The sequence below is a fragment of the Balaenoptera musculus genome, chromosome 11 (genome assembly GCF_009873245.2).
Source record: "Balaenoptera musculus isolate JJ_BM4_2016_0621 chromosome 11, mBalMus1.pri.v3, whole genome shotgun sequence".
NCBI lineage: Eukaryota > Metazoa > Chordata > Mammalia > Artiodactyla > Balaenopteridae > Balaenoptera > Balaenoptera musculus.
Window position 1 is genome coordinate 62992877 of NC_045795.1, and position 18002 is coordinate 63010878.

The 18002-nt window shown below is 48.7% G+C and overlaps 1 protein-coding gene across 1 annotated transcript in view; it reads right to left on the reverse strand.

The window, feature by feature from the left end:
• Window positions 1-260: 260 nt before the first annotated feature.
• LOC118903839 (serine protease 45-like) overlaps window positions 261-18002 on the reverse strand; it is a 57648-nt gene continuing 39906 nt past the window's right edge. Inside the window, exons 4-10 of the mRNA XM_036869308.1 lie at window positions 15334-15491; window positions 9183-9240; window positions 6613-6639; window positions 3180-3327; window positions 2398-2672; window positions 1363-1526; window positions 261-1032 (exon numbers count right to left, since the gene is read on the reverse strand). Coding sequence (XP_036725203.1) covers window positions 811-1032; window positions 1363-1526; window positions 2398-2672; window positions 3180-3327; window positions 6613-6639; window positions 9183-9219 — 873 coding nt within the window. The 5' untranslated portion in view covers window positions 9220-9240; window positions 15334-15491 and the 3' untranslated portion in view covers window positions 261-810. The remainder of the gene's footprint in view (window positions 1033-1362; window positions 1527-2397; window positions 2673-3179; window positions 3328-6612; window positions 6640-9182; window positions 9241-15333; window positions 15492-18002) is intronic.

Sequence of the window (18002 nt, forward strand, 5' to 3'; positions counted from 1 at the left end):
ATACATATATAAGATTCTATTTATTTAAAAACCATAAAGATATTTTACTTAAGGATGCTAACAATGATTACTTCTGGGGAGGGGAGCAGCATTGGTGGTGGGGGTGAATGAGCAAGGGAGACTCTTTCATGTATTTCTGAATTTTTTTGGTAAATCACAACAAAAATTCAGACGTTGCTTTTAATTGTTTTTAATTTTTAAAAAATGTAGGAGGGGAACTTTTGAAATCAGGTTTTTTTTTTAATGCCATTTTTTTAAAAAAAGAAAGCTGATTTTGGAGCACGATATGTGGGTCCTTCCTACTGTCAACTACAGTGCATGTCGCAACTGCTCTCTTACAGCACGCCCACTTTACAGTTGAGGAAACTGATGCCTCAGGCCCAGGCCCTTTCCCAACGCCCCAGCACAAGTGATATAGCAAAACCCATCAGTCCCCACTCTGGGGAGCCTCCTGGCAGAATTAGTTCCAGGAGGCCTTACCCACGCACCAACCCCCAACTCCCAGGGCCACCCAGAAAAGAGAACAGAGCCAGCTCATGTTTGCACAGATTTAATCCCTGCTATCCTGGTCCCCAATTCCAAAGCCCTTCTAGGCCACACTTCCCTTCTCCTGGTCACTCAAGGCCTAGTCATCTACCACATCCCTTCCCACTAGGAGGCCAAAACAGGACCCAGTCTCCCAGGGGCCACTCTTTCCCCACCTTGACCCTTGTTGAATACAGACCCATGACCTTGGTCTAACCTTGATCTGGCCCCATTCGGCAAAGGCAAAGCACGGAGAAGAAAGGAGAAGGGAGATCAGGGGCCCATCTAGGGCTGCAGCAGCCAGGACAGGAGTAGGAGCCAGGAGGAGGTGCAGGGGACTGAGAGAACCCCATTGCTTATTTGCTTCTTGATCCATTTGCTGTATTTGGTGATATGGGTGTACACGCCTGGATTACGTACTTGGGCGCAGGCCTTTTCCCAGGACAACACCCCAGCAAGAATCCATCTGCCCTCGACTTCACAAGCCAACGGACCCCCAGAGTCCCCCTAGGCAAAGAGAGAGGAGTGACGGAGGCTCTGGACCCAGCTGGGACCCAAGGGATTGGGGGACCCAGAATGCCCACCCTCTGAGTTCTGCTTGGAAGCTTCTTTCATTCCTTGAGGATCTCACTACCTGGAGTCCTCCTTCACTCCTCAGTTGGGGATCCCATCCCAGAATATCAGGCAAAATCAAAGTCACGGGGAAGGAAGATGGGAGCAGAGCACTACCTGATGATGACAAACAGCGAGGCCAAGCAAACCTCTCCCTGGGGAAATGCCCCCCACCTGGAGTCATCCCAACCGAAGGAGAGCTGCCAGAACCTCCCAGAAACTTACATAGCACAAGTTTTCTCCATAATTGGTGGCACAGATCATGTCCCCCAGGACAAGCGGGACAACGCGGGGGATGAGGGACTTCTTGCGGTAAATCCGGTCACACATCTTGTTGTCCATAATAAACACCTCGGCCTCCCGCAACTCTGGGGTCAGCGTGGAGTTGGCTGTGGAGGAGTCCAGTGGGGTGAGAACTGACTCCTCACTCTACTCAGCCCTGCCTATTCCCAGGGTCTTGTCACCTCCATCCTCAAGACTCAGCCAAACCCCTTCACACCTCCATGCCCTCCTTCACTTGGCCCTTCCCCCTGTGGTGTGGACCATGTCTGGCAAGCACCTTGCCCTCTAAGGCTCTATTTCAGGATCCCTTTCTCTGGGAATCTTTTGCTCCTGAACCAAGCAGGCTACAATCCAAGTTTCAATGCAACCACTCAGAAATTGAGACCCCAACCCCATGCTGCTTCTCTCCAGCCTCTGAGCTCTATACTGGCTGTGCCCTCTGCCACCTGATTGACATTTGCTCTTCCTTCAGGCATCTCAGGCAGACTCTCTGCCAGAGCTCATCCCAGATCCCTCCCGACTTGCTCTCAAGATCACCTGAAAAAGTCTTTGCCTCTTTCCTTGTTAATCTGTGCTTCCACCCATACTCAGTTATGAGATCCCTAGAGGAAGGGCATGCATTACCAGTGACAAGGGTTTGGCGTGTGGCAGATGCCTGAACATCGAAGTTTGTCAGGTGAACAAATAAGTGAGTGAGTGAATTTATGAATCCCTGACTCTGAGCTTCCGTAAGAGGCAAATGATCAGGTTTTCCTAGGCCTAAATGAAGTGCCCATAGCAAATGCAGTGGTGTAAACCATGGCAACGGTTCCCATGTGAGGAGCAATCCTAACACATCCAAAGAACCAGGGGCCAGAGGTAACAGCCACAAGCTTCCTGAGAGGCACCATGAGGGGGCTCAGCAGGAGAGGCCCCAGAGGAGGAAAGGAATGTACCCTCTGGGGTACCACACGTCACCCCCGACCCCATCCTCCTCACCTGAGAAGCGCTGTTTAACCTGGCCCCAGCCGGTCACCCAGCACTGCGTCCCAACCTTCAGGTTGTAGTTGGGCTCCGGGAGGCAGATGGGCTGCACGTACTTGCTGACGACGACAGGAGTGTGAAGCTGGAGGAGGGCAACATCACCCGTGATGAAGTTCCGGCCCCAGTACTTGGGGTGCATAATGACGTCCCTCACAGGGATCGAGAGGGCCCTTGTGGAGTCCGTGGGCTTCAGCTTGGAGGTGCCGAGAATCACTGAATACTCTTTTATGCTACAGGAGACACAGAGCCCCACCTGGTAGATGTCAGGTTCTCAAGCAACACTATGCTCCTACCTCCACCAAGGACGTTCCTCTTAGCAGAAGTCCTGCCTGATTTGCCCTGCTCACTCCATCTTGCTCATCCGGCCAGGGGGCCCTCGGAGTCAGAGATATGACTGCCTCCTCATTCATCAGTCCAGCTGATTCAAGTGGCCTGGTCTGTGTGCTGTGTATTCAAGTGTGCAGCTATTAGCATGCACGCATGTTCTAATGTGTGTGAGGAGTGGGGTGTATACGGGGTGTATGCTGTTGCCCTGGTCAGGATATAGTCTTTGTTACTTGGGGCTCCTGCCCCAGCTCAGTCCCTGGCCCTGTGAGATCATGAGCATGACTCTTCCCTGTTCTGGACATCCCTTCCCACTCCCCCCCACCTCCCCCACTGCCACATTGTTTCATAGAGGAAATGAGGAGTCTAGGCTGGGCCCGCTGCAGCCCTGGGTCTCCATGGGCCACACTCACCCTTGGATGCAGTGGGCAGCAGTCACCACCCAGTCGAGATCAATGAGGGCCCCTCCACACACGTGCTCATTTTCTACTCGGAGGCTCACCTCCCAGGGCCAATGGCGGGTCACGTCCAAATTCTTCGGCCACCAGGGTTTGCCACAAGCTTCAGGAACAAGCGTGACAGGGAGGAGATACAGTGGCCACATAGAGGAGGATAAGAATGACTGTGACCAAGATGCCCTCCAGGGTAATTTGCATGAGGCTGTAAACTTGGGGACTTGCTTCCATTTCAAAGAAGGGGAGACTGAAGGTGAGAGAAGAGCAGTAGCCTGCCCAAAGGCATTGAGCTGGACAGAAAATGATAATGACAGCGATAAAAAGCATCAAGACAGAAACACAGACACATGACAGGAGGAGGAGAGAGATACTGAGACACACAGGGAGCAAGCAGCACAGAACCTCAAAACAAGGGAGAAGCATAGAAGGAGCCCCAGGACAGGAAATGTATTTTCTTGTGTCAGGGTAAGTCCCTAGGCCACGTTCCTGAAAGGCTATAAAGCTTTCTGCATCTCTTAGATGCAAAAGGCCTCTGTCCCCACACTACTCAGAGTCAAGAAAAGCTCCAGACTTCTATGTCAGAAGTCTTTACATAGACCATGCAAGAAAAAGTCCCAGCATGGAGCCAACAGAGGCCTCCCACTCTGTGTAACAGCTTACACACTACCAGTTTGCAAGTAGTTCCAACAATCAAGTTGTATGGCTGTATGAATATGAACACAGATGCAGAAATTGTAAATAAAATATTAGCCAATATTATATTTTTTAAAATAATGCACCATGATCATGTAGAGATCGTCCTGGGGTACAAGGGTGGTCCCACAATGGAAGTGCTCTCTGTGTATTCCCCACATAAACAGTTCTTTTTCTCTAAAAGAACTGTGCTTTTCTCAATAGACACAGAAAAAGGCATTTGAAAAATTCAACACAGATTTACGACTAAAAAACAAAACACTCTTACTTAGCAAACTAGGAACAGAAGGAAAATCCTTATTTATACAAGTTATATGCCACAAACCTACAGCAAACATCATATAACATTAAGAAACAGGCCAAAAAGATTATACTTTCTGAAGCCAGGAATAATGATACTTTGTGGGAGGAGGACAAAGGAAGTAACTGGGAGGACATAAGGGAGCTTCTGGGTGCTGGTACTGCTCTGCTTTCTGACCTGGGTGGAGACTGCACAGGTGCGTTCACTGTGTGATAATTTCTTGAGCTGGACACATAATTTGTGTACTTTTTTTGTGTATGTATATAATACTTCAGTAACTGACTTTTAAAATCAATAATATTTCTTTATGCCAACCAACCTGAGTATAGCACAACTATATTCAAAATAAGATACAGTTTATAGCTAAAAATTATAAAATACCCTGGAATTAAAGTATCCAACACTAAGCAAGATTTTTGCAGTAATACATTTTAAACTCTAATAAAGGACACTGAAAATGACTGGCATAAATGGAGAAAGATCCATTGCTTTTAAACAGAATAACTAAATATTTCAGATGTAATTTTTCCCAAAATTAATCTATAAAGTCACTTACCCAGTTAGAATTTTTAAGAAATTTGATAAACTTACTCTAAAATTGAAATAGAAAAACAAAGGTCCATAAATAGTTCCATCTTTGACAGAGCAAAGAAGGGACACTTGTCCTAGCAGATATTAAGGCACACATCAAAGCCATAGTGACAAAAACAGTGTGGTATTGACAAGGACAGACAAGTGGACCAAAAAAAAAAGGAATAGAGAGCTTGAGATTGTTTCAGGGAATACAGGAACTTAATGTAAATAAAGGAGCCACCACAATCAGTGAGTAAAGGATGGATTGTTGAGTAGACGGTGCTGGGAAAACTAGCTCACTATAAAAGAAATAAGAAAAACAAAACTGGATTCCTCTCTAGTAGTACTTGAAGATCTAAACATGAAAGGTAAAACCGTAAAGTTAACAGCCAACCATGCGGCATGGGATGGGAAAGGACTCTTTAAACAAAACCTCAAACCACAATCCATAAAGCATTAAACTGATTAACTTGATTACATCAAAATCAAGGATTTTTGACCCCAGGAACAAAGTTAACAGCCAGATGACAGATTAGGAGGTAATATTTGCAATATCTAAAATCAATACAAGACTTTTATTAGGAATATACAAGGAACTCTAGGAAATCAACAAGAAAAAAGAATAGACAATATGCAAAGGATAAAGACAGTCAATTTATTAGAAGAGGAAACTCAAGAAGCCAACAGCACATTGAGACATGCTCAAACTCATTAGTAATGAGAAAAATGTCAGTTAAACTAAGAAGTCACTTTTTTGTCTATTAGATAGGCAAAAAATGTAAAAGCTGGATCAAGCCAAGGGGTGGGTGGTCTGTAGCAATATATACACCTTCACAAACTGCTAGTAGGAATGCAGAGGGCTGGCTCAATTGGAATATGGACAAATATAGATTAAAATATGCTATCAATGTAAATTTTTGAAACTGATAACTTGTACTGTGGTTATCTAAGAGAATATTCTTAGAAAACACACACCAGAGTATTTAGAGATAAAGAGCCATACTGTATGTTACCCTCAACTGATTCTGAAAAAAATTTTGTGTGTGTGCATGTTCCTTGTACTATTCTTGCAGTCTTTTTTGTAAGTTTAAAATTATTTCCACATAAAATGTTTTTTTAAATGGGACTGAATGAAAAGAGGAGGAAACAGAAAGAGATCTAGAGAACATACTATTTGTGTAAGTTAGAAATACATGCACACAAAACCAAAATATGTATTTTTACAAAAACACACACAAACAGAAAGATACACATCAAATATACAAGAAAGGCTGGGAGAAGGGTGAAGAGGGGGAATAGGGGTGGGGCATGGACACAAGCAGAAATAACTAACTTACTCAACCAAACAATCCATAAGAAATCAGGGTGCACCTGTGACAAAGGAAGCCCATGAACAAGCAGGAGCAACCCAACCCTCCACCCCTGAGGTCTAAGGAAAAGACAGGAAGACCCCAGAAGAGCCAGGCTCTGCAGACACTGCCACAGGGCCCAAGAGGCTCCATTTGCAAATGAACAGTTTAGAGCTCAAAATGTTTCTGTGTGGAAAAGGGTCTGCATCAGCTTCCTGGACATGTTCCCTGATGGGATGCAGCCTGGGTTGAACCTGAAGAGGTTCTGCATTCCCACAGGAGGCCCAAATACTCTTTTAATGTGCACTGTTGAGTCTGTACGTCCTGAACAGCACAGGCTGTTCTTTGGAAGGCAGGCCATTTAGACTGAATTTCTGCTTCCTATAGACCTAGAAACACTATCTCTGTGACCCTCTTCAGAACATACCCTCCCAGGATCCAAGGTTTTCTTGAAGCAGGGGCTCATCTTACCCACCTGGTTTGGTGTTGTCTCCTTTGTAACCTGGAAGAGAAAGCGGGACAGAGATGAAGTAAGAGGTTGTAACAGGATGAGAGTGAAGAGGTGCATTCTTCATTAATTAGTTAATTTATTCATTCACCAAATATTTCCTCACCTCCCACTCTGTTCCCAGCCTGGAGCCCAAGGCCAGGGGGCTGGGGGCAGGGAGCTGGGGTGTACAGAGGTGTATCAGACAGACACATCCTGTATTTGCCCTTGAGCAGCAGGTTGCCCAGCAGAGGAGACATAAGTAAACACACAATCACCCATGTGCGATCAATGCGGGGACAAGGCCACAGGTGTCAGGTAAGCCCAGAAGAAGCGGTGGACAGGGAGGTTTCTAGAAAGAGGGGTTATTGTGCCAGATCTTAAAGATGAGAAGGTAAAACAGAAATGAAAAGTGACAACGACATTCTTTATGAAAGAAACACCATGGTGTAAGCTGGAGACTCCAGAGGATAAAGGGCAAGGCCCATGATGGCAAGAAATGATGCCAGGGGAAGAAAGTCAGGGGTCAATCACAAGTGCCTTCATAAGCCAGGCCAAGAAGCCTGAGTGAGACTCTCTGGGAGGAGGGAGGCCAGTGGAGGTGTGACATGGTCAGACTTGTATTGTGAAGGCAGTATGGAGAATAGATAGGAAGGTAACAAGACTGAACGCAGTAAGATCCCACCATAGGCTCTGCAGAACCCAGGCAAGAAATGAGGGCTGAATGAAGAAGTGGCAGTGAGAACAGACTTGGTGAGCTGGATGTGGGACTGAGGGAGAAGGCTGAGTCTAGGATGACCCCCAGTTTCTGATTTTAGAGAAGAGTGACTACTATCCACGGAGTAAGAGAACCCAGCTTATAGGAAGAAGAGGGCCTCAACTTCGGAACCCAAGGAGTTGAGATGGTTCTAAGTCATCCAGGTACAGATGTCCAGTAGGTGGCTGCACATCCATGCACATTGTTTTGTGAGGCAGCATCACATACATGGCAGCTCAATGCCCAGCGCAACTGAGTTCACCCAGGGAGCAGTGAAGAAGGAACCCAGACAGCATCTTAGGGAACACCAATACGTCAGGGGTGAACAGGGCATGGGTGGCCTGGGAGGGACACAGAAGGGCAAGGGAGTCACCCTGAGGTAGAGGAGAATTAGGAGGCATGGCCTGAGAGAAGCCAAGGGACTACAGAAAATGAAAAAAGAAGGAGCAGAAAGGTTAGGGACGACAGGGCAGAGACATGCCAGGAATGGGCTAAGGGTTAAGTGAGAAGTGAGGAAGCACCTGAAGGAAACATGAAGTGAAAACTTATTTTGAGAACTGTGGCAATGAGGGGAAGAGATAGGGTGAAAAAGCACAGCAAATAGAAAGGGAGAGGATAAAGATCTATGAGAGCGCAGGAAGGGCCCCGAGTCCAGAGCAGGGGTGAGCAGGCTGACCCTGAACAGGAGGCCTGTCTCTGATTCCTAAGGAAAGGGGAGAGGGTGGCACTGAGTCGTCAGGCTTGGAGGGGCCCCCGGGGCTGAGGGAGTCAAGGGGACAGCACCTGAGGGCACGCGTTCCCTGAGGGAAGGAAGCCGCTGCTAGTGAGGCACCCTCGGTAGGAGCAGAGGGTCTGGGAAGCAAGTGAGGTGAGGAACATTCCTTTAAGGGTTTGGAGACCACGAGTTTGGCCTGGACCGCCTGCCTGGAGCGGGGTCTCCAGCAGTGCCCTGCTGCGTGGGAAGATGAGCGAGGCTGGGCTGGGGGTGTAGAGCGTGAGAGGCCTGAGGATGTCGTCAAGAGGGTGGTTCAGGTCTCAGCCGCGACATCCACGCCTCCAGGAGGAAACGCAGGGGTGCCCCCCGCACCACAAGGCCCCAGGAGGCTACAGGGCTGGCGGGTCTGAGGGCGGAAGCTCAGAGCGCGGGAGTCTGGGATCCCCGGGACCGCCCTGGGAGATGCCCGGAGGGGTAGCAGAGGAGAAGGGGCTGAGGGTGGGCGCCGCGGGGCCTGTCCCGGCCTCGAGTGCGGGTTGGGGGGAGGGGGGGTGGCGGTGTCGGGGAAGAAGGACCCAGAACGGGAGCGGCGCAGAGCAGGCGCCGCCTCACCGGAGTTCAGCAGCAGCAGCACCAGGAGGCGGCAGCTCAGGCCCGAGGGCCTCGAGGCTGCAGGCCCAGCGCTGAGGCAGGACAACGACGCGGCCATGAGGCCCCTGAGGCGTCCTCTAGCGGCGGCAGGTACGGCTCACACGAGCCCCGGACGCCGCGACTACGTCTCCCTCACATGACGCACGTGACGCAGCCCCGGCACGTGACAGCCCCTCCGGCACGTGATGACGTTGCGGACCCATGATGGTGACCCTGGAACGTTGAACGTTCCTCTGCGCTTACCCCACCTCGTGCGGGTTCCTTGAAGATGACTGCAGAGCCCTGGGCCTGTCATTGCCCCTGCAGTGGCCAGTCCCGTGGAAGTACCCCCAAGTGCCTTAAGTGGGTGACTGTCCCCCAAAACCTGGCCGGTGAAGGCACATCCAAATCCCTGGACTGGTGTTGGCACCTTGTCGCCCAGCCTCTGATCATTACCTTGTTTCCCTGGGCTTCCTGCATTGGAGAGCTTCATAATTTATATTGACTTGAGAATCTGAAAAGGTGTAGAAAGCACAAGAAAAGAACAGTAAGGCTAGGGAATCAGGGAGGATGTCTTTACAAAAGTGACATTTAAGCTGGACCTAAGATGAACAAAGAGTCTTGGGGGAGACCTCAAAGGAAAGGCATTTATCCTCTTCCACAAACCGTCAGTGGGATGGTGGAAACTGAAAGAAATGGTGGCGAATACCACCATTTCTTGGGCTTTCACAAGGTGTTTTTGTAGAAGAATGTGGTCTTTGGATCTGCTCAGCGTGTCCAAGATTGGGAAATGACAACCAAGATTCCTGCTGCTCCTGTCCAGTGTGGGGGATCCAGCTCTGGGGACCACATTCCCCACCCTAGCATCTAAAGGGGTCCAGATGATGAGCTGCACCAATAGGAGGTGAGGAGAGGTTACAGATGCCACTTCCATGCCAAGGCAGTAGAGAGGAGGTTCACTTCTCTACTTGTGTTAATGCAGAGCAATGGTTCTCAAAGTGTGGTCTGCAGAGCAGCAGCAGCAGCACCTGGGAACTTGTTAGAGATGTACATTCACAGGACCCATCCCAGACTTATAGGATTGAAAACTCTGGGAGTAGAATCAGTGATCTGTAGTTTAACAAGCTCTCCAGGGAATTCTGAGGTAGGTAAGCATGAACCACAGGGTTGAGTGGAGCTATAAGATGGAGAAAAGCCACCTGCTGATCAAGAACACCTGATAGGGATGATATAGGAACAAGAAGTTAAATTTATTTTGTTAACCCATAAATATTCAGTGGCTTCTTTTTTAAAAATTTATTTTATTGAAGTATAGTTGATTTACAATGTTGTGTTAATTTCTACAGTACAGCAAAGTGATTCAGTTATATAGGTATAGATATTCTTTTTCATGTTCTTTTCCATTATGGTTTATCACAGAATATTGAATATAGTTCCCTGTGCTATACAATAGGACTTTATTGTTTATCCATTCTATATATAATAGTTTGCATCTGCTAATCCCAAACTCCCAATCCTTCCCTCCCCGCTCCCCACCGGGACAACCACAAGTCTGTTCTGTATGTCTGTGAGCCTGCTTCTGTTTCATAGATAAGTTCATTTGTGTCATATTTTAGATTCCACATATAAGTGATATCATATGGTACTTGTCTTTCTCTTTCTGACTTACTTCACTTAGTATGATAATCTCTAGGTCCATCCATGTTGCTGCAAATGGCATTGTTCCATCCTTTTTTATGGCTGAGTGGTATTCCTTTATATATATGTACCACATCTTCTTTATCCATTCACCTGTTAATGGATATTTAGGTTGTTTCCGTGTCTTGGCTATTGTGAATAGTGCTGCTCTTAACATAGGGGTGCGTGTATCTTTTTTTTTTGGCTGCATTGGGTCTTCATTGCTGCACGCAGGCTTTCTCTAGTTGCAGCGAGCGGAGGCTACTCTTCGTTGCAGTGTGCAGGCTTCTCATTGTGGTCGCTTGTCTTGTTGCGGAGCACAGGCTCTAGGCACGCAGGCTTCAGTAGTTGTGGCACGCTGGCTCAGTAGTTGTGGCTCACGGGCTCTAGAGCACAGGCTCAGTAGTTGCAGCGCACGGGTTTAGTTGCTGCATGGCACGTGGGATCTTTCCGGACCAGGGATTGAACCCATGTCCCCTGCAATGGCAGGCGGATTCTTAACCACTGTGCCACCAGGGAAGTCCGCATGTATCTTTTTGAATTGTAGTTTTGTCCAGATATATGTCCAGAAGTGGGACTGCTGAATGATATGGTAACTCTATTTTTAGCTTTTTGAGGAATCTCCATACTGTTTTCCATAGTGGCTGCACCAATTTACATTCCCACCAACAGTGTAGGAGGATTCCCTTTTCTCTACACCCTCTCCAGCATTTATTTGTAGATTTTTTGATGATGGCCATTCTGCCTGATGTGAGGTGATACCTCATTGTATTTCTGATTTGCATTTCTATACTAATTAGCGACGTTGAGCATCTTTTCATGTGCCTATTGGCCATCTGTATGTCTTCTTTGGAGAAATGTCTATTTAGGTCTTCTGCCCATTTTTCGATTGGGTTGTTTGTTTTTTTGCTGTTGAGTTGTATGAGCTGTTTGTATATTTTGGTAATTAAGCCCTTGTCAGTCACATCATTTCCAAATATATTCTCCCAGTCAGTAGGTTCTCTTTTCCTTTTGTTTATGTTTTCCTTTGCTGTACAAAAGCTTGTAAATTTGATTAGGTCCCATTTGTTTATTTTTGTTTTTATTTCTATTGCCTTGGGAGACTGACCTAAGTAAAAGTTGGTATGATTTATGTCAGAAAGTTTTGCCTATGTTCTCTTCTAGGAGTTTTATGGTGTCACGTCTTATTTTAAGTCTTTAAGCCATATTTTTAAAGATTTATTTATTATTTTATTTATTTATTTTTGGCTGCATTGGGTCTTAGTTGCAGTACATGGGATCTTTGTTGAGGTATGCGGGATCTTTCGCAGTGGCACGTGGGCTTCTCTCTAGTTGTGGCGCATGGGTTTTTCTCATCTCTAGTTGTGGCACACAGGCTCCAGGGCACGTGGGCTCTGCAGTTGTGTGTGGGTTCCAGAGTGCATGGGCTCTGTAGTTTGTGGCACACAGGCTCTCTAGTTGAAGCACGCAAGCTTGGTAGTTGTGGCGCAAGGGCTTAGTTGCCCCACTGCCTGTGGGATCTTAGTTCCCTGACCAGGGATCGAACCCATGTCTCCTGCATTGGAAGGCGGATTCTTTACACTGGACCACCAGGGAAGTCCCCTTTAAGCCATTTTGAGTTTATTTTTGTGTATAGTGTGAGGGTGTGTTCTAACTTCATTGATTTACATGCGCCTGTCCAACTTTCCCACCACCACCTGCTGAAGAGACTCTTTCCCATTGTATATTCTTGCCTCTTTTGTCAAAGAATAATTGACCATACGTGTGTGGGTTTGTTTCTGGGCTCTCTATATTGTTCCATTGATCCATATGTCTTTTTTTTGTGCCCCTACCACGCTGTTTTGATTTTCAGTGGCTTCTTAAAGCAGCTGGCTCGATACTTATTAACAGACTGTATTTCATGTAAGTTCCCAGTCTCTCAACCCCAGCCTTCCTTGGGCAACACATGAGACAGACTGCACTCTGAAGCCCAGGGATATCTGGGAGCTGAAACGCTGACCCCTGGAAGGGCAGGTGACAGGAGATTGAGAGGGAATTAATCACCAGCAAGACACAGAGACTCTGGGACACTCTTTCCTGGAAAAATGGTAAAGAGCCAGTACCTGATATAGGGAATCTCTCCTGTAATCCTCCCTGTGGAAATGCAGATCTTTGGTAACAGTGGAGGTGAGCAGCAAGTAGAAGCAGGGAAGGAGGAATAATATTGCTCATGCCCTAATTTTACTTACTCCTAGTTCCAGTCTATCTTGATTCTCTACTCTGAGCTATAAAGGCTATGAAATTAGGCTACAAAGCTCCCCGCAGACATGCTGATGACTATAACAGGAGTACAGGGAGCAGGACCCAGCTGGCTAAAACCATCCTTAGACTCACAAATGAGCAGGTTTAGACTCACTTCTCCCTCTAGGGCTTAATAAGAACCATGAATAGTTTCTAAGGCAAATGAGAAAATAGTTTTCTACAGAGCATGTTATATGCAACCCCACAGTCCCAAGGAGAGCAGAGCATAAGAACACAAAAGAACAAACCAAACATTTATTCAGTTGACATCAGAAATCTCCATACTCCATAACTGCCTCAACACAACTTGGGGTGAGCCTGGATGTGGCCAGTGGAGTACTGGGAAGGGGGTTCCTCGACTGAGTTGCCCCAGGAGGGCTTGTGTGGCAGACGCTGGACACTCACAGATGTATCCGCTCGGGGCAGCAGGGGACCTTCTCCTAACCCAGACAACTGAGTCAGATGTGGACATGGTGATGCCTCCTCACTCTCTCCCAACAATCACCAAGCAAACTGGTTTGATAAAGTGTCAGGTCTAATGCCGTTTCACTGGTGATGATGTCTCTCTTCTTTGCTAGGTGTTCTCCAGATATGGTGAAGCATAATGAAGCATCACCTGGCAAGTCGCTGGCCATCCAGTTGGGATGGTTTCACCCACTCCTTTCCAGCATGTAGAGCACAGTCACGGTGTAGGTATGGATGAGGCAGGTTCCTTCAGCACCAGGCTGGAAAACTTCCAGGGTTTCTTTCTTGCTGCCACTCTCTGTCATGTGGATCTCCACAGGGTCAGTGAATCCCAAACAGGTTTGAGAAAAGTGCATTGAGTAGGAGTGGAAGGTCAGATGAACGGCTAGTGTGAGACTCAGAAACAGGAGGGAGTGTGGGCCAGGGTGATCACGGGGTCACCAGGATGCCCAGAGGCAGCATCAGACACAGCGGTAGGATAAAGAGCCCTGCTGAGCCACAACAGGACACCTTAATGATGTGATCAATGACCCAGTCTTTGTAGTAACTAACTTCTGTATAAACTGCAGGCAATTCTGTGTGACCACAGTGAACACCCCAGCTCACAATCCCCACCTGGACCCATGAGTCATTAAGTTGACAGACCAGGGGACCCCCAGAATCTCCTTGGAGAAAAAGAAGAAACAAACACAGGAATGGAAGGGGATCATCATCAGAGCAGGCTGATTGCTAGCAAGGCACTGGGGAGATGGGCACCTAGGTCCTTTCCCAGGTACCCACCAGGCCCAGGTTTCTGTGAATGAGATTTGAGAGTTGGAAACTTTAACATCATCTGAGAAATACTACTCCTTCCCAGGTGCTCAGGGACCCACAGGAGCTATAAAGCCAGTAAGCCCTGTACATCAGTCCTGCCAGTATATACTCAAATTCTCTTTCAGTGACCCTAATCCTTCACTGCCTGACCCCTCCCCATGACCCTCTCCAAACCTCCCAACACCCAGCAACTAAAGGGGCATCCCCTGGCACTGTGAGCAGCTTCCAGAGCCCCTCTCCAACTCTAAGGTCAGAGTCAATTCCAACTAGTCAGTCCTAGGCCTCCACAGCTGTAAAATACTTTGAAATTCATTTCTGCATGGGGACTCAAAGTCATCACATCTACCCTGAAATCTCTCCCTGCCCCTAAACCCACATATCCAATAACATCCTCTCACCAGTTCCCCCTCTCTCCAAACACAACCAGTCATGCTAAACCCCACCTCACACACGCTGCATATTCTTTCCCAAAACTGCTCTGGAGGCCCCCACCAACCAGCTCAGTCAGAAACTCAGAGTCCTCCTCAAGCCCTCCCTCACCCGCACCCTCACATGCAGTCAGTCGATGACTCAACCTCAGACACAACCCCTTCACCCGCCCCACCAGCCCAGGTCCTGCCTGGGGCTCAACACCATTGCCTACACGGTGGAAAACAAACTCTTGCCTATAGTCCCGCATGGACAGGAACGAGAAACATAGCACAGCGTTGCAGGCCACACACAGTCTGATTCCAATCCCCTTCTCTGGCCATATTTGCCACCTCATTGCTCCAGACCTGAAACACATTCCCTAAACATGACACATTCTTCAGAACTCTGAGCCTCTGTACTTGCTGTTCCCTCTCCCAACAGTGATGTTCTCCTCTTTCCAAGACTCCAAACACTCATCCTCTAAGACCTGGCTCAGATGCCCCCTGCTCAGAGAGGCTGCTTGGTGTAAAGGGGAGACTGTGGGCCCAGGCACTCCCAGGGGGACCTTGAACTTATGTCTTTTAAGGACCACATCTGTATAATAATATGTATAATTATGTGGCAGGGTTGTGAGCTGGGTAACTGAGCTAATGTGGGTGAATGCTCACACTGGCACAGTAAGTCGCCATAGAAGGAACTCAATTATAGGAACTTACATTATTATTGTCATCACCCCCAACTTCACCACACCCTGGCAGCACGCCCAGGATGCGAGGGCTTCTCCGTGTTGAAGGAACAGGCCCGGCCAGCTCAGGGGCGTCCTGAGGGGTTCTCCCCTGAATCTCCTTAATTAAAGCCTGAAAGAGGAGGTGGCAAATAACCCAGGCTTTGCCACTGGGGAATGAGGAAACTTTGAGGGGACAACCTTATGGCAGAGGTGGCCAGGGACCCATGAACTCACCTTGCAGGGACTTTTAATCTTTTCGTGATAGCCACAGATCATCTCTCTACCAACTACTTGGTGATGGACTCCTAACTGTGTCTGTATCTTCTGATTACATTTCTTGTGGTGAAGAATGATTTGCTCAGTCTCCTGAAGAACACGTGGCAGTGACATGGCTACAGAGAGACAATTCAGAAGTAAAAGGATTGCATGAGTAGAATAGAACAGGGGCCCCCAGATCCCATTCTGGGTCTTTTTATTTTTTTAACTTTTGTTCGTTTGTTGGCCACACCACGCAGCATGCGGGATCTTAGTTCCCCAACCAGGGATCGAACCCGCGCCCCGGTGCAGTGGATGTGTGGAGTCTTAACCACTGGACCACCAAGGAAGTCCTGTATTCTGGGTCTTGATCAGCGCATTCACACTCTGTTGCCCCCTTAGAGAAAGGAAGGACAGTGGGTATTGTCCCATTTGACAAAGAAGGACCTGAGGCCAAATGCTGACATGGGGAACAGAGGAGGTAAGAAGCAAAGCCAAGTCAAAAGGAGGAACACATCAGGACAGAAAGAGGCAAGGCCTTACCAGCCTGATACAAAAGCAAGTGTCTGTCACTCCGAGTATCAATAGTAACGGTGACAGGTGCCTGTACAGGGAAGGGTCACAAACTCCAGGACAGGTAGTGCCCAAAGGTACCCAACCAGCCTCTTCCCACACAGGGGGCCTTACAGACTCACCAACAGGCCTGCTCTGGCTAAACCTACATCCCAGGTACAAGAAGCTCCCTGCCCCCTGCCAGGTACTTCCAGAGAAGGACAGCTCTGACTGGCAGACAGCACATCACCCTGGAGCTGAAATCCACCCTGGAGAGAACCCATAATACCTGGGCCCAAGCCCCCGGGTCCTAACATAACAATAGAAATCCCTACTGCACTTCCATCACTCCCAGGCAGCATCCTCTCCACCTCCTCCCTTGTCCACCTGTTAGAGAATCAGCCTCCCTGTCCCTCCCTTCAGCCTGCAGCCCAACCCCACGGCACCAGGCTGCCCCCCTCAGATCCTGCCTGCCAGTCTCACCGAATTCTAAAGTTCGGCCCCATCCAATCGCCCAGCACTGTGTCCCAGCTTTCACTTCAAACTTCTTTTCAGGGAGGCACACTGGCTGGATGTACGAAGAATAATTCACAGAGTCTGCCAGCTGAAGAAGGGCAATGTCGTTAGTGATAAGGCTCGCATTAAAATCCCTATGCCAATTGATGTCTTGAACTGGAACGACCACTGCACTTAGGCAATCCGAATATAAAAATGTGTTTCCCATCTTCACTGTAAGGTCCTTATAGCTATGGGAAGACAACATGCACCTCAGAGAGATGCTGGAGGGTCTACACTCCCCTCCACCCCTTCCAGGTTCTTCCCAGCCTGTTCCCATCTCCTACAACAGCCATCAGCCGTTTTCTCCCTCTAAACCACATCCCCTCCATAGACCCCTAACCACTCGAGCTAGTGCTTCTCCAAGTGAGGTCCCAGGACCACCAGAGCAGTACCTGGGACCTTGGTAGAAATGCAAAACTCATGTTTCATTCATAGTGAGCACAAACCAGGGGCTTTGGCTTTGTTTTAAGGTGAGGAAAGGAAAGCTCAGGTAGGGAGACAGGCCGACCAGCAGCCCAATCCCACCACCCCAAATTCTCACCCTTTTACACAGTGAGCTGCAATCAGCACCCACGGTGGGGAAATGAGGGAACCTCAACATTTCTGGACATTTCTGATCTGCAGGCTCACCGGCCAGGGCCACTTTCTCTCTGGGGCTGCCATTCCATCAACTGTCCTCATAATCTGATGGCCACATGCTCCTTGGCTCAGTAAAAAGAGGACTGGAGGTGAAACTGCTGCCTCCCTTCCACTACCTCCCCCACCTCCCCCACCTCCACCTCCACCACCGCCACCTCCTCCTCGTCCACCTCCACCTCCACCACCTCCTCCTCCTCCAGCTACACCTCCACCACCTCCTCCTCCTCCACCTCCACCTCCACTACCTCCTCCTCCTCCAGCTACACCTCCACCACCTCCTCCTCGTCCACCTCCACCTCCACCACCTCCTCCTCCTCCAGCCACACCTCCACCACCTCCTCCTCCTCCAACTACACCTCCACTACCTCCTCCTCCTCCAACTACACCTCCACCACGTCTTCCTCCACCTCCACCTCCACACCCTCCTCCTCCTCCTCCTCCTCCACAACCACCTCCTCTACCAGTACCTACACCTCCTACACCTCCACCTCCTCCTCCTCCACACCCTCCACCACCTCCACCTCCACGTCCTCCACCACCTCCACTAGCCCCATGTACACCACCTCCACCCTGCCCCAGGGCAGAGCCAGGTTTACTCTCAATTCCACCAGGGTAGTCTGACCCTTCAACCCCCGAGCCAGGCCGTGTTCCCCATTGGATCCCAGGCAGGCCTGTACAGTCCCGTACAGAAGCAGTACCTTGAGGAGGCAAGCATCCAAATACAGGGTCCTGTAATGATTTCAAAGTGTCTCCCACTGGGGGTGTGGGCAGCACAGGAGACACAGTGGGTACTGGAATCTTCAGGGATTTTAGGTGTCCTGAAGCTGAGGGGGCCTCCTGGATTGCCGGGCTCAGTGCAGAATCCTCCTTGGGTCCATCACCCTCACCTGTATATGATG